The 16,758-nt window shown below is 50.3% G+C and overlaps 1 protein-coding gene across 4 annotated transcripts in view; it reads right to left on the bottom strand.

The window, feature by feature from the left end:
• Window positions 1-927: 927 nt before the first annotated feature.
• The window catches only part of NLRP5 (NLR family pyrin domain containing 5), a 37,517-nt gene continuing 21,686 nt past the window's right edge, over window positions 928-16,758 (bottom strand). For 3 of the 4 annotated variants that reach the window (XM_005664875.4, XM_084962181.1, XM_084962180.1), the window contains exons 7-12: window positions 14,489-14,659; window positions 10,543-10,713; window positions 7,777-7,947; window positions 5,517-5,684; window positions 1,595-1,765; window positions 928-1,346 (exon numbers count right to left, since the gene is read on the bottom strand). In XM_005664875.4, the coding sequence (XP_005664932.1) occupies window positions 1,214-1,346; window positions 1,595-1,765; window positions 5,517-5,684; window positions 7,777-7,947; window positions 10,543-10,713; window positions 14,489-14,659 (985 nt within the window). In that variant the 3' untranslated portion in view covers window positions 928-1,213. Of the gene's footprint in view, window positions 1,347-1,594; window positions 1,766-4,653; window positions 5,685-7,776; window positions 7,948-10,542; window positions 10,714-14,488; window positions 14,660-16,758 lie in introns of those variants that run through there. The other variant, XM_084962182.1, reaches the window with a different exon arrangement.

Raw genomic sequence — 16,758 nt, 5'->3', positions numbered from 1 at the left:
AGGACCTCTGCAGCTATACTTTTTTAAGTCGACTTTCTTTTTTCGAGTCACTCTGGGCTCATGGCAAAGTCGGGCAGAAGGCAGAGGCTCCTCATACAACCTTCCCACCCCCACGCACAGCCTCCCCCGCCCAGCGGACCCCCACTTCCCACACACCAGAGCAGGACATTTGCTACAATTAAACCTACACGGACCCCTCCTCATCCCCCAGAGCCTAGAGCTCACCTGGGGGCTCATTCTTGGTGGTGGTACATTCCGTAGGCTTGGGCAAAAGTGTAGTAACAGCCATCTGTCATTATGGTACCAAGCAGAGTTGTCTCACCCCCCTGAAAACACTGCGCTTCACCTGCTCGACTCTCTCAGCCCATGGAAACCACTCATCTTTTTTTATTCCTGCATCTGCTGCATGTGGAAGTTCTCAGGCCAGAGACTGAACCCGTGCCACAGCCACAACCCAAGCCGCTGCAGTGACAATGCCAGGTCCTTACCCCCCTGAACCACTAGGGAACTCCCTATACATAATTTTTGACAGTTTTTTTCCCCTCATGGTCTATCCCAGGAGACTGGATAGAGTTCTCTGTGCTGTACACCAGGATGTCATTGCTTTTCTCTTCGAAATGGCATAGTTTCTATCTACTATCCCCCAACTCCAGGTCCATCCCACTCCCTCCCGCCTCCCCCTTGGCAACCACAAGTCTGTTCTCTATGTTTGTGGGTCTGTTTATGACGATAGGCTCATTTGTGCCATATTTTAGACTCCACGTGTGAGTGATGTCATATGCTATTTCTCTTTCGGGCTTCCCTTAGCATGAGAATCTCTAGTTGTAACCATGTTGCTGCAGATGGCAATATTTTGTTCTTTTTTTAATGACTGAGTACGTCCAGGGCTTTAGTGCCACACCCCCAATGATCAGGACGGTGACCTAATGCTTTTTCCAAATGCTTAGTGTTTATTTGATTCTCTTCCCAAGCCCCTGGGTAGGACAGATGTCTCATACGTACTGAGGGCATGACTTGAAGATCACACCTGCATCAGAGACACATGCAGTGACCAAGGTCAAGTGGACACGTGAGTATCACTGTCTCTGAGAGCTTTTTGTGAACTGGAACTCATTGCCCTCCTTTGAGGAAGAACTGGGCAGAGCTGGCCCCGGAAGACAGATTTTAAGTTTCCTCCATCAGAATGGGTGTGGGTAGGAGGGCTTCCTTGGGTTCAGTTTTTCCACCAGTATCTGTCATCTTCAGCAAAAGAATACCAATGGTCACCAATAACCATCTGTGGCTTGAGTCGCTGCAGCTCCTCCAGAAGCCTTCTCATTTGAGCGGGATACTGCCATTTCCACAGCCTGGGGAGGCAGAAAGGGGCCTCAACACTCTGGGGATTTGCTTCTGACATTTCTCTCTTCCTCAAAATTCCTGGACACCCCATCGGGGGACTGAAGCCTCCTCTTGTTGTGAAAGAAATAGCGTGTTTCTCACAGGCTACAAGTGCCTTGCAAGGGAACCCAGAGGTGGCACATGCCGCCCTGAGGTTTTACAGGTGCCTGCCCCTCACAGCAGGCTAAAGAGGCCAGTGCCATCCCTGTGGACTTACCCAAGCATCTGTAGATCACAGGTGGGCTGTGCGAAGGCTGAGCACAGCTTTGTCATTCCTCCAAGACTGAAATTATTCTGCATCAAGTTCAGGCTCGTCAGGTGCTCACTGCCAGAGAGGGCGGAGGAGAGGGCCTCACAGCAACCCGAGGTCAGCTCACACGCCTCCAGCCTGCAGGGCCAACACACGCAAGGCGTCGCCCCCAGATCTGTGGGCCTTCCTGCAACCCCCATCTGACCTCTGGTGCAGCTCTAACCATTACAGGGGAATACTACTCAGCCATAAAAAGCACGCAGTCCTGCCATTTGTAGCAACATGAATGGGCTTGGCGAGTATTATGCTTAGTGACATCATTCAGAGGAAGCCACACACCGTATGCTTTCCCTTACTGTGGAATCTAAACAAATCAAACGAACAAATACAACAAAACAGAGTCGTACACATAGAGAACAAGGTGTGATTACCAGTGGGGAGAAGGGGGGGGACAACAGATTAGGAGGTACAAACCCCACGTGTAAAATAAAGCAGGAGTTCTCTTCTGGCACAGAAGGTCGGGGAATCCCACACTGTCACTGCAGTGGCTTGGGTCGCTGCTCTGGTACTGGTTTGATCCCTGGCCCAGCACAGTGGGTTAAGGATCTGGTGTTGCTGCAACTGCGGCTTAGGTCTCGACCGTGGCTCGGATCTGATCCCTGGCCTGGGAACTTCTTTTACCACGGGGAAGCCAAAAATTAAACAATAAGAAAATAAACAGAGAGGTGAGGAGTTCCCACTGTGGCACAGTGGGTTAAGCATCTGCCTGCAGTGGCTGAGGCCACTGTGGTGTTGCCGGTTCGATCCCTGGCCTGCTGCTGTGGGTGCAGGGATCTGGTGGTGCTGCAGCTGTGGCACAGAGTGAATCCCTGGCCCAGGAACTTCCATGTGCCGTGCATGTGGCAATTAAAAAAAAAAAGTGATGAGCTCTAGCCGTCAAGTTTCTCGTTTAGTAGCTCCGGGAGGTACTCCGAATTTTCTTTTCTAATGAGCTCCCAGACGGTGCTGCTGCTGTTGCCACGGGCTCTCCCTTTGAGAGCTTCTGCATGGCTCGATTACGGTTGTGGAAGGCAGGCAAGCTTGAGGGTGAAAGAGCCTGTAACGAGTAGACAAGGAGCAGGCACAAGGCTTGCCAAGCAAGTGACATCACCTGCAACTCAAAAGGCAAAAGAAGGAAAAGCTGGGGGAGCAGAGGCAGGAGGCATGGATGCCTGAGTAAGAAACTGCACATCCATCACTCTGGCGGAGAGAAGGGGCGGGACGGACCTGAGACTCCGAAAGTCAATCAGGTGACAGAGTTGGAGGTGGGGTTCAGGATGCAGGACCTTATCCTAAGAGCAGTGCCAAGCCAAGCAACATGGCTGGGGGCATAGCGGTGGTGTCGCAGGGTTCTCTTGCTTCGGAGATGCATGCCAAGGTATTTAGGGGCTGACGGTCAAAATCTAGAACTTGCTGTGACATACTTCAGCGGACGGAGTGGAATTGTTGATGGCTGTCAAAACGAGGGGGTGGCTGTATAGGTTTTAAATGTCCCCATCATTCTAGCTTTGGTGTCATGTGGGAGTTTTCGTGATGGAATGCAAAGTCTGCGGGATGCCGCTCAAGTGGTCTCAGCTGCCTACAGCTAGACAGTGAGATGGGAGTACATGAAGACTTAGTTGCTTTTTTGTTTCAGGGGGCAGGTTGCTTATAAAATGCTATCTAAGCATTTACGTGAACAGAGAATCTCTAGGAGGGAGGCTGTGGCAGCGGTGAGGGGGAGTTAGTGCAATGATGTACAAGGAAAGTTTTCACAGACAAGATGCCAGGTGAGGTTAACCTCTGACGCAGGAGGGGTGCATCCTGCATCATTGCAGAAAGAAGGGAACGTGGGTGCAGAGAGACGAGGGCTCGCCGATGGTTGTCTTTCAGTTGTAGGAGGTGAAGCCAGCTGTGAAGCATGAGAAGGTTCCCAAGTTCCCAGAGGATGCAGGTGGTTTGAGATCCTTGTGGGAGGGAGTGGGGAAGCCAGTTAACTGGAAACACCTAACAGAGGGGAAAGTGAGAAATGGACATCCAAGACCAGACTGCACGCAAAACCAGCCTTCCCTTGCTTGTCTTGCCCCCCTGCCCCCGGCTGCACACCTCAGGTACGCAAGTGCAGGCGCTGAGAGGGTGAAAGGTTGGGTTCTTCAAGGCTTGTAATATTTCTAGATGGAGGCAGCCACACAGACAAGAAGACCAGAGTCATAGATCTTGGGAGCTAAGAGATGAAAAGGAGCTGGACCTGGGCAGGACGGCCCGGAGAGAAGCAGAGGAGAGAGGAGGGAAGTGGCGATGAGCCTGAGGACGAGGTGCGGCTTAGAGAGGGAGGTGGGTCCGGGGATGAAGCCCCAAAGACGGATGCTATGCCCCCGCCCCAGCATCACGTGGGCTGTCAGTAGCACACACATGATGCGAGCACATGGTGGGGACTTTGTGAAAGGCAGCCAACGCCCATTGGAGGGCAGTCCAGCATCCTGCAGCCAGACCTCAACTTATCCCCATCACTGCAAAAGGAAATGCACGCCCATTCAGCAGACCCTCCTGCCCCCCCGAAACGCCAACAGACAGACCTCAGACACGGCGGGTTTGGCTCCAGGCCACCACAATGAAGTGGGTATCATGATGAAGCCAGTCACGAGTTACTGTGTTTGCCAGTGCTTATGAGAGCCATGCGGACACTGTCATGTCGATTATTAAGGGCACAATAGGATTATGTCTAAAAAACAATGGAGATACTTTAAAAATCGGGGTAAAAATGCGCACCATCTGAGCAGTCAGTGAGTTAGGGTAGTTGCATCCGAGCTCTCTGCTCTGGGAGTAACACACAAACTAGTAGACATAAAACAGGTAAACAAGGACCTACTGTAGAGCCCAGGAACCTCTACTCCCTACCTCACGAGACCTCATACCGAAAAGAACCTGAAAAAGACCCAGGTGTGTATAAGTGAGTCACTTTGCTGCACCCTCGCAATGAACACAGCCTTGTAAAGCAACAGTCCTTCAACTCAAAAAGTGAAAATTTCTTTTTAAAAGGCTCACGGGTCACAGATCACCATAACAAATGCAGTAGTAACAAAAGAGTTTGAACCACTGCAAACATTCCCAAAACATGACAGATACAAAGTGAGCAAACGCTGTCAGGAAAATGGCACCGATACACTTGTTCCACCCAGGGTTGCCACGGGTCTTTGATTTGTAAAAAAAAAATGTACTCTCTGTGAAACACAGTAACATGAAGCCTCCCTGCAATCTGCTTTCTGCCTCTGTGGATCTGCCCACTCCAGTTGTATCACAGGAGTGGAATCATATGACATATGACCCTTTATATTTGGCGTCTTCCACTGAGCCTGGCATTTTCAAGTTTCATCCACATTGTAGTCAGTGTTAGTGCTTCCTTCCTTTTTTATGGCTGAGTAATATTCCACTGGAAGCACTGGCACACTGTTTTACCAAACCTGTGGGGCAACTCGGATGCTGACTAAAGCTTGAGAACCACCTGCATTATCACTTGCTTTTTTGGTCCCTCTTCCTCACTAGACCCTGGATGCAGCCACGCTCAGATCTATATACCTCCGTACCTCTACCATTTGGCACTGTGCCCAGCGCACATGGATTTTCCAAAAACATGAATCTACTGAGTGCTCACTACCTCCACATCCTGTTCTCGAGCACTTGCTCTTTCATCCACCCATGTAAAGGAGCCCAGTTGGAATTTACATCCCGGCTGGTGACTTGGCCAAGGTTGTATTCTGTCGAGTTTGATGGGCTGGTGAAAATCTGAACATGGTCTTTGTTCAAGCAACTTCATGTCTGTAGCCCCTTCCTCTGCGTCCAGCCCTCAAAGGGGGTGATCCCAGGAACGTACCCAAGTCTCCTCAGAGAATTCTTCTGCTTCAGTCCCTCACACAGCACTTCGATCCCATTGTCGCCCAGGGCGTTGGCGGCAAGGTCCAGGCTCTGCAGGTGTTTATTTCTTGTGATCACGTGGGACAGGCTCTTGCAGCAAGTGGCAGTGAGCTGGCACTTCACCAGTCTGCAAGAGGAAGGGGAGAGATGGAGAGATACTCAGAGAGATCGGAGACAGAGAATGCCTGCAGCTTTTGAGGAGAGTGCCACAGCGGGATAATGTCCAGAAACATTAGCAGAGCTTCTCCTCATGCCTTCCTAACTGGTAACCTTTCTGTCCACCCCTTCAACAGCACGGAAGAGTGGATCATCTCAGGGGAGGGATAATAGGGGAGGGAAAGGGGTATCTCCGGAGGCATCTTTAGAAAAAGAAATGAGCCTATTAGAGCTTCTTACCACCTGAAGATGGGATTAAGATTCCCCATGGAGAGGAGAGGTAGAGAGAGAGAAAAAAAAACATGAGTGGAAACTCATAGGGTCCTTGACAAAGGGACAGAGCCCTGAGAGGGAGGAGGAGGACAGAGGTCCCTGAAATGCCAGACAGGGTCCCTGAGGAAAGGATCTGTTCCCAGGAGTGGGAGGTGGGGGATGGAAATGACCCGCTGCGTGGACACGGGACAGTTCACCGAGCAGAGATGATGGAGGTGGTGACAGAGTCTCCTACCCCCGACGCCGTGTGCCTGGCACAGGGCCATCCCGCTGGGTCCGGCTCGGTGAGGCCTTCACATCGAGAGTGCGGAAGGTCTCAGGCGTGAGGATCAGGTGGGAATGACCAGGTCTGGGCCAACCCTGACGGCAAGGACCAGGCAGCCACCCAGCATTAAATCCAATCCCAGAGAAATGGCACCGCCAAAGAACCAAGCTTAGGATTCCAGTCCCCCAAGCCGGAGGGCTCAACATGCCGGTTTCATGACAATAAATAGAATTAACGGTCAGGGTCTACTCAGAGGTTTGTGCACTACCATCTCCACCCAGTTCCTTTCACCGGTTTATTCAGAGGGAGGGACAGGTCTCAAAAATGGCCCCACATTTTGGTCCATTAACTCTGCCTTTAACCTGGATCTTAAGAAAAGGCCAATGAGCACACTGAGGTTTATAAGGTACCCACAACTAAAACGCTGGACATAGGCTAAGTGTCCAACTTTAGGGGATTTAAAACGTTACGATGCATCAGGAAGTGGAATACCCTATCATGCTTCATTTACTCTGATGGTCTGCTCATTGGCAAGGACAGAATGTGAGACCAAAGGCAAGGTTTAGGCTTGGGAGTGTCCGTGCCCCCTGGCATATGATTGGGGAGGGGAGGGGGCTGCAAAATATTTAAAAACCCTGTGCCTGCCACATGGTAAGAATGCTGCAAGTGGTAACTGCTGGGATCCTTTCTTGGTGACACATTCCACGCGGCTTATGCATCCAGGAGACATTTACCAAAATATTAAGAGAGATCATGGCTTGGTTGTGAGCTTAGAGATTTATTTCTGCTCATTGAGGTCTTTTATTTTTTTCTAGTTTTTTTTTTTTAAACAGTGCAGTATTCCTGTTGCACAGAAATGTTCCAATAAAGGGGTGAAGAAATTTGAGCCCCAGAAAGAAAAGGGATGGAGAGAGAGACAGCCACCCTGCTCCATCTCCATTTCACATACAGAACGATGAACTGAAGATGCGTGCAGGGCAAGAAGATGTTCTGGAAAGTGAAGGGGTTTTGGAGGTCAGGGTGCCCTAGAACCCCACAGACCCTGCCACGGGGCTCCCATTTAGAATACTTTCTCTCTCCTTCCCACCCTCACTGTGGTGTCCACACATCAACTTACCCCGAGAGTCTGCTGGAAAAAGTGACCATCAGTTGACCCTAGAACTAATCTGTGGTCTCTCTCTCTCTCTCTCTTTTTTTTTTTTTTTTGGTCTTTTTAGGGCTGCACCCGTGGCATATGGAGGTTCCCAGGTTAGGGGTCAAATTGGAGCTACAGCTGCCGGCCTACACCAGAGCCACAGCAACGTGGGATCTGAGCCTCATCTGTGACCTACATCACTGCTCATGTCTATGCTGAATCCTTAACCCACTGAGCGAGGCCAGGGATCGAACCCACGTCCTCATGGTTACTAGTCGGGTTCGTTAACCACTGAGCTATGACGGGAGCTCCCCCATCTCTCTTGACCTAGAGCCTCAAGCCTCGCCCCCTCCCTGTAAGAGTTCGTCCCCAAGACGCAGGCGCACTTACTCGAGGTCCTGGAGATGGCACGACGGCTCCATCATGACCTCACACAGAAGCTTCATCCCGTCATCCTCCAAGGGGTTCACGCTGAGGCTCAGATGCGTCAGGCGTCGGTTGCCCATAAGTGCAAATGCAAGGAAGCCACAGCCAGCCACATCCAGGTTGCAGGCATTCAGTCTGCAGGGCACACATGGGGAAAGAGGACAGTCAAACACAGTCCCCGCTGGGACCCTGGGGAGCAGCTTCCCTTGGCCTCAGTCTGCTCCCCCTCCGCGCGTTGGTGATGGGATGGCTGCAGTGTGCTAGGCAAAATGTGTGTGCTGGATGATAGCGAGATCCGTCTCTTTTTAACTTTCCTCCGTCCTCTCTCTGGGAGCGTCCTACGGCTGTGTAACCGCAAACCATTACCACGAACTCTGTGGCTTGAAACACTCCAAGCTTATCTCACGGTTCTGGAGGTCTGAGTCTCACTGGGCTCGACCTCAAGCTGTCATGTCAGCAGGGCTGTGTTCCATCTGGAGGCTTGAGGGGGACCACCTGCTTCCCTGTGCTTTCCAGCTTGTGTCACCAGCCCCTGCCCTCTGATTCTGCTACCTCCTTCTTTCCCTTTGAAGAACACTCATGGTTACAGTGGCGGGAGTGGGGGGCACGGAGATAATCCGAGAGCATCTCCCCATTTCAAGATTCTTCACTTACCACATGGCCAAGTTCTTTTTACCTTGGCATAGTCTTAGGTTCCAGGGATTAAAACACAGGCATCTTGGAGGGGGGTGTGGGGGAGCCACTCTTCTACCTACCCTACTGGGTATCTCATCATTCATCCACTGAGGAACCTCAGAACTTGTCCTAAGGTAGACATGGACATCAAAGGTAGAGCCTTTAACAGATTTGCTGGCTACAGGTACACATTAAAAAGTTTCACTCATAGGAGTTCTCGACGTGGCGCAGAGGAGGCGAATCCGACTAGGAACCATGAGGTTGCAGGTTCGATCCCCGGCCTCGTTCAGTGGGTTAAGGATCTGGTGTTGCTGTGAGCTGTGGTGTGGGTGACAGATGCGGCTTGGATCTAATGTTGCTGTGGCTGTGTCATAGGCCGGTGGCTGCAGCTCCAATTAGACCCCTAGCCTGGGAGCCTCCATATGCCGCAGGTGCGGCCCTCAAAAAAGGACAGGAAAAAAAAAAGTTTCACTCATAGGAAGGTATGGGCGGACAAATGATCCGTTGCAGAACGCAACGGGACAGGACCCCAGTGGAGCAAGGCAGAGCTGGCTGTCGGCACTGAGCCGGAGTGACCATCACTGCTTCTCACTGCCAAACCAAGATTCAGCGTAGAAGAGTCATCTGGCCACACGCAAGGGCCATTTTCAAATCTGTGGCCAGGATGCCTATTGTACAAGGGGGCCTATTGTACTAGGGGACACAGCATCCCCCAGCTGTGGGCGTGTTGGTCACACAAGATTTTGTGGCTGTTCGTCCCGCGTCATCAGCGCCATGGTCTGAAGATCCCATCATGTATCCAACAGCCCCCTCCAGGCATCTACCCTGTGTAAACTTAGCGCCCACATCCGTGTTCCATCTCAGGCACCAGCAACCAAGAGTGTTTGCCCAACGCAGGTGCTTCGTAAGTAGTCCAGCCTTACTATTCATGGATTATGGATTCCTGAATCTGCCTCCTCCCTCAAACCTGTGATCCCTCAATCAGTCCTCACAAATCAGCGCAGCACAGAGCAGAGAAAAACTGGAATTGTCCGGCTGCACGTGCTCGCAGCTGAGGCGGAACTCACTTCAGCCTCACACCATAAGTGAGTATCCTCTTTGTGGTCCAATCAGTGCCACTTTTGTTTTTTCATTTTTGTTGTTTTTGATGCCACTTCAAATGGCACCCAAGCATAGTGCTAAGATGCTGCCTAGTGTCCTAAGTGTGACAGGGTTGGGTATGTGCCTCATGGAGAAAATATATGTATTACACAGGCTTGAGGTACAGGCATGAGTTATATACAGTGCTTTTGGCTGTGCATTAACGTTAAAGAATCAATAATATATATTAGATAAGACGTCTCTGAGCACAATCCCATGACGCAAAAGAAGCTACTCACAAAACAGAATCAGACTTACAGATTTCAAAAGCAAACTTAAGGTTGCCAAAGGGGAAATATGTTGGGGAGAGGGGTAAGTTAGGGGGATGAGACCGACATATATACCTACTGTACAGAAAATAGTTAACTAACAAGGACCTGCTGTACAGCACAGGGAAATCTACTCGATCCTCCGTAAAATCCTGCATGGGAAGAGCATCTGAAGAGGAATGGATATGTGCGCGTGTGTAACTGATTCACTTTGCGGTACACCTGAAACTAACACAACTGTAAGTCAACTACACTCCAACACCGTTTTTAAAAAAACCCAGAAACACACAAAACAAGGTTCTGTATGGATTGGCTGAAGGACATGCTGTGACCAGAGGCTCCCAGGAACCTAACCCCGTGCTCCCCGAGGAGCAATGGTTCAGTCCTTATTCATGGCACCTTCACAGAACATGCCTGCCACGAATCATGAGAACTGGCAGTATTTTGATGAAAGGTGGACCTCCCACCACCACAAGGCAGCACAGAAGCAGAGATGGAATTTTCCATGGAGGGAAGATATCTTGTAGTTATCAGTAGGGACGGGACTTATTAGGTCCCTTTATCCTGATAATTTCCACACCTCCCACGGCTTTGCATTCCTTGTAATAAAGCCATGAATCCCTGTGGGGCAGTGGGCAGGACTCACATCAGCCTCTGCAGACTGCAGTTGGGAAGTTTCATGGCTCGACCCAACAGGTTCACGCCTTCGCTCCCCAGGCTGTTGCTGGCCAGGTACAGGTGTGTCAAGCTCTGGTTCTTGGTGAGGGCTGAGGCCAGATCCTGGCTGTCAGCAGCTGTGAGGCCACAGTCCCCGAGTCTGCAAGCAGAGAGTCCAAGAAAAGAAATAATGTCTATTCTTTTTTTCTTTTCTAGGGCCGCACTTACGGCATATGAAGGTTCCCAGGCTAGGGGTATAATCGAAGCTGTAGCCACCAGCTTATGCCAGAGCCACAGCAATGTGGGATCTGAGCCATGTCTGTAACCTATACCACAGGTCACGGCAACACTGGATCCTTAACCCACTGAGCAAGGCCAGGGATCAAACCTGCGACCTCATGGTTCCTAGTCGGATTCGTTTCCACTGAGCCACAACAGGAACTCCAAATGACGTCTATTCTTAAGTTCCCATCTCTCCTCCTGTGCAAGGAAGGGAGGAAAGCTTCCCCCCATGGCAGATGCATGCTGGCCTGTGAGGCCATATCCCATCTGCATTGAACCTGAAGACTCAACTCCACTGCTTTGGTCCAGAGATGCACCTCTCAGGATCGCGGGCGATGAAATCTGCCATCACCCACTGAGGGCTGCACATGGGCACTGCCAGTCTACTCTCCTTTCACTCCCCACATGCCCTATGGTGTGAGGTCTTCCAGAGACGAGAGGCCTTCCTATTTAGAAGTACCGACATTTGGAGTTCCCATCATGGCGCAGTGGTTAACGAATCCAACTAGGAACTATGAGGTTGCGGGTTCGGTCCCTGCCCTTGCTCAGTGGGTTAACGATCCGGCGTTGCCGTGCGCTACGGTGTAGGTTGCGGATGCGGCTCGGATCCCGTGTTGCTGTGGCTCTGGCGTAGGCCAGTGGCTACAGCTCCGATTCAACCCCTAGCCTGGGAACCTCCATATGCTGCGGGAGCGGCCCAAGAAATAGCAAAAAGACAAAAAAAAAAAAAAAAAAAAAGAAAAAAGTACCGACATTTAATACAATGTGACCCACAGACATACACTAAACATATACTCCATCTCTTTATCAAAGTTTCAGAAGAAACAGCACTTGAAAATGAGAGTTCAACTGTTGGTGGGAATGTAAATTGGTGCAACTACTATGGAAAGGCGCTTGGCAGTTTCTCAGAAAACTAAATACGGAACTATCGATATGATCCACATGATCCTGCAGTCCCACTCCTGGACATATGTTGGGAGAAAACCCTAATTTGAAAAGATACATGCACCCCTATGTTCATAGCATCACTATTTACAATAGCCAAGACATGGAAGCAACCTACATGTCTATCGACAGAGGAATGGATAAAGAAGATACGGTACACATAAACAATGGAATAGTACTCAGCCATAAAAAAGAATGAACTAATGCCCTTTGCAGCAACATGGATGGACCTAGAGATTATCATACTAAGTGAAATTAGTCATAAAGTGAAAAGACAGAATGTTCTATCACTTATGTGTAGAATGTAAAAAAAGGATACAACTGAACTTATCTACAGAACAGAAACATACTCAAGTTGAAAAGTTTACGGTGGAGTTTCTGCTGGGGCTCAGCGGGTTAAGAACCCAACTAGTATCCATGAGGAAGCAGGTTCAATCCCTGGCCTTGCTCAGTGGGTTAAAGGACCCGGCATTGCTGCAAGCTATGGTATAGGTGGCAGATGCAGCTCAGATCCAGCGTTGCTGTGGCTGTGGTGTAGGCCAGCAGCTGCAGCTCCAGTTCGACCCCTAGCCTAGGAACTTCCATATGCCAATGGTGTGACCCTAAAAAGAAAAAAAAGGGGGACAGGCTTGGGGGAGGGATGCATTGGGGGTTTAGGACGGGCACATACACACTGAGGTATATGGAATGATTGGCCAATGGGGACCTGCTGTGCAGCACAGAGAACGCTGCCCAATATTCTGTGATATCTATGAGGGAAAAGAATCTCAAAGAATAGATGTGTGTGTGTGTGTAACTGAATCACTGTTGTACAGCAGAAATTATCACCACCTTGTAACTCAATTATACGTCAACAGAACTTACAACAATGAACAAGAGTTTAACAGCACTTCTATCAAGAGGTGGTGACAAAGATGAATGAGGCACTGCTCTAAGCGCTTTAGATGCATTTGCACCCAGCAGGCACCGGTGCCGTGTCACTGACGGTGGTTTCTTTCCACAAAGGATGAAGCGCTGTCTGGGTTGGACTTGAAAGGGATCAGGACAGGCTGCCTCAACATATGCTACTGGGGCTTAAAGATTATTTTGAGCTGAAAGCAATTTAGAAAAAGCAAACATGGGAGTTGCTCTCTGCTCTGCACCTATCTGCCCAAAAGCATACCATCTATTTCCTCCCCTCTGTACCAAGGAAAGAATGACCCTTATCACAGTGATGGAGATAGGACTGAGCTAAGTCTTCCTCTAATCTCGATTTTCCATTAATGTCTTCCATATACTTTCCAGTCACTTTCCCATAATTTATCAACCCTAGATGCCCCCAACCCCTTTTCTCTGTCTAGTCCTTCTTCCACAATTCATTACCTCTTGTGAAAATGGCATATAAGCTAAGCTCCGAAGTCTAAATGCTTCTTAGGTTTTCCACTTCCTTTCTGTGAAGCCTCCATGCCCAGTGAAACAATTCACATCCATGCCATCTGCATGCCTTTTCTCCTGCTCATCCACCCATTGTTGGTTTAATTTGCAGGCTCCAGACACTAAACCTAAGAAGAAAAGTATTTTCCCCTCCCCTGCACCGTTGCTGGAAAGAAGTTACATTACCTTCTGCTTTGATTTTTTTTTTTTTTTTAACTCTGGGCTTTAAAGGGTAACTTGTGCTGTTTTGTTTTCAGCTTTTGCTCTGATTTTAGAAGCAAACTTGAACGGACGAAGGATGCTCGTGCCACAGCATGCTTTGGGAGCTGGAGGCAGACACAACCTTGCCCACATTGTAGGGTATCAAGCAGGAAATTCCCAGGTAACAGATCAGTTCCCCAGGTATCAGACGGAAGCTCATGGTTTCATTGTGCCTTTTATTCCCCGTGACTTCAGACAGGGGACTTCCCTTCTTCTGGATTCTATTTTCCTTATCAGTACGTGGGAGGAAAAAAAATTCCTCTCTGGTAGGTTGTTTGTGAAGATGGCATTAAAGGAGCAGAATACTTGGCACAGAGCCCGGCGCTTAAGGATGTCACAGGTGGCAGCTTAACCACAATCCCACGACTTTCAAGGACAGCGGCACTGGTGCCACATCGAGTTTATAACACGTTTTAACTATAATCAGGGAGTTCCCGTTGTGGTGCAGTGGTTAACGAATCCGACTAGGAACCATGAGGTTGCGGGGTTCGGTCCCTGTCCTTGCTCAGTGGGTTAACGATCCGGCGTTGCCGTGAGCTACGGTGTAGGTTGCAGATGCGGCTCGCTCGGATCCCGTGTTGCTGTGGCTCTGGCGTAGGCCAGTGGCTACAGCTCCGATTCGACCCCTAGCCTGGGAACCTCCATATGCCGCGGGAGCGGCCCAAGAAATAGCAAAAAGACAAAAAAAAAAAAAAAAAAAAAAAAGAATGCTGTACATTGGATCTCGCAGACTTAGTCCTCTTCTAACTGCAAGTTCATGCCTTTGGCCATCATCTCCCCCTTCCCCCAACGCCCAGCCCCAGGAAACCACCATCTGCTACGTTTCTTCAAGTTCAGCTTCTGCTTTGATTTTCTCTATCGGTTTGGGGTCAGGAGCAAAGACACAGATGTTACATTTTGGGTCTTTCTCGGACTCCTAGGAAGTCCCGTTTTATGCGCTCTGCTTATGCTCCCGCCAACTTCCCTCCCCCTTTCCCCCCCTGACCTGGATGGTCTCAGTTAAGCGAAGATAACCGGGCAAAAGGGTAACTCACATCAGCTTCTGCAGAGTGCACTGTGTAGACCTCAGGGCATCGCAGAGTGGCTTTATGCTCGGGTCTGTCACCTTGTTTCCTGCCAGGCTGAGGGACTTCAGGCTGACGGATGTAACAAGGACTTGGGAAAGCGCCAGACAAGAGCTGTGGGTTAATCCGCAGCGATCCAACCTGCAGACAGGCAATGTGACACACGGACCCATGGCTCCCCAGCAGCAACCGTTTCCCCTCCCTCACGGCCCTGCAGCTGCTCTCTCCACGTGGGTGGCTCCTGGACGCTGTTTCCCTCGGCCTCGGGGGCTGGGCACGTGCTGTTCCTGTTTGGGACACCCCTCCCTCATCCTCAGCCCCAGGTCTTTGTGTGGTTCAACTTTTCATCCAGGTCTCCCTAGGGTCATCTCTTCTGAGTGAGTCTTGCTGCTTTATTTAACTGTACCTGCCCCACCCTTCCCAGGCCCACCCCTCTCTCCCCAGCATTATTTCCATCTTAGCAATGCTCCCTGGCTGACATTGCCTGCATTTGTATTTGTACTTATAAACAAACTGAATGGAGTTCCCGCTGTGGCGGATTCGGTTAAGGATGCAGCACTGTCTCTGCGGCCATGTGGGCTTGATCCCTGACTAGTGCAGTGAGTTAAGGATCTGGGGGTACTGCAGCTGATTGGATCCCTGGCCCTGGAACTTCCATTCGCTGTGGATGTGGCTAGAGGGAAAGAAATGTATCTGACGGAACACTGTGTAAGTTTAATGTGTAAACATGTTGCTTTGATACATTTATATGCTTGCCAGTGTACCATTAGCTTGTACCGCCATCGTGTCACATAATTACCATTTTTTTGGAGAGTAATTAAGATCTAGTCTCCCAGCAAATGTGATGTTTGTAATGCACTATTACGGTCCGCGCTCATGATGAGCATTTGCTCCCCAGGACCTGTTTTATCGACTAGTCACAAGTCGGTAGCCTTAAAGAGTACATACCCTCAAGGTCTGCCTTGTCACTTGAGCTGCGGTGGTGCAAATGGCACTGCCATCGGAAAAATGGGGATGGCCGTGCTGCCAACCACAGCGGCAGTTGTGAGGGTTAGACGCGCCTCCACAGCGGCAGCCCAGGCTTTGCTCTACCCGTGCGCGAACCTGTTCTTCTACCTGGATGCAGGGCTGGACCACCTTTCCCAGGCTGCCTTGCAATGGGTGTGATCGCAGGACACACCCGTTAGTGAGTTCCTCCTAAAAGAAGTGACTGGACCCACATCTGGGTCAGGTCCATCAACCTCCAGGTGTCCCCGAGCCGGCCCTGCTTCCATAAGCAGACCGTCTGTGCCCAGGAAGATCCTGGAAGCTGCATATTAATGGTAGAACCTGTCAGCCCATGTGGGAGGGCCCCTCCCATCCATCCCACCCCCTTGGTCTATTTTTACACAGGCAGTAAATGCCCTTCTATTCTGTCTCAACCATTTATATTTTTGCATCTTTGTCTCCCAGTACACTAGCACATGGAAAGTGGCATCAACGATCTGCTCTGGAGACTTTTACATGGACCTTTTAGAGGTCTCCCAGCGTAACAGGCGTCTGCTGTGGGAGTGCAGGTGTGTTTTCTGGTTCACTAGTTTTGCCTCCACGCCTCCTGGTGCCAGCCAGAGAGTATCACGCAACCAGAACTTAGTCCGCCTGGTCAGCACATTCCCCAGAGCCCACGAGACAGCGTTTGCAACATAATCTGAGCTCTGCGTTGGTGGGATGGAAGAAAATGAATCTCCCATTGAGCCTGGCATCAAAATCCCTTCCCATGTGGTCCAACCTGTCTTTCAAAGGCACCTCCCACTTCCAGAGTTAGCCTATCACCCCAAGACTTTTCTCCATCCGATGCAGCTTCAGGGGCGTTACATGGAGCTGGTGCTGGAAACGAAGCAGTTCCAGGGTCTGGGAATAAGCAGTGAAGGAAAGAGAACACTCCTGTCCTCTTACATTACCCGAAGGTAAACTCACTAGGGCTCCCCGAAATGGGCTGTCACCTCTCCCCATAGACTTCGAACGTGTCTCTTTCCTTGGCTCCAAATGGCCTCACTCCCTCCTCTCTTTTCTGATAAGGTGTATTTTACGTATTCTTTGAATCCAAGCTCTAGTTACCTATTTGTGAAGGAGAGACAGAGAGAGAGGGAGGGGGACGGAGGCGGGGAGAGAAGGGGACGGGGGGGGGGGGGCAGAGAGGGGGACGGGGGGCGGGGGGGACGGAAGGGGGAAGAGAGGGGGAGGTGGGGACAGAGGGGGAG

This window comes from Sus scrofa, chromosome 6 (genome assembly GCF_054392235.1).
Source record: "Sus scrofa isolate SSC_HxYL_T2T_F1_AM1 chromosome 6, Sscrofa_HxYL_maternal_Yorkshire_Landrace_v2.0, whole genome shotgun sequence".
NCBI classification, from domain to species: Eukaryota; Metazoa; Chordata; class Mammalia; order Artiodactyla; family Suidae; genus Sus; species Sus scrofa.
This window is presented reverse-complemented; position numbering and strand designations above follow the sequence as displayed.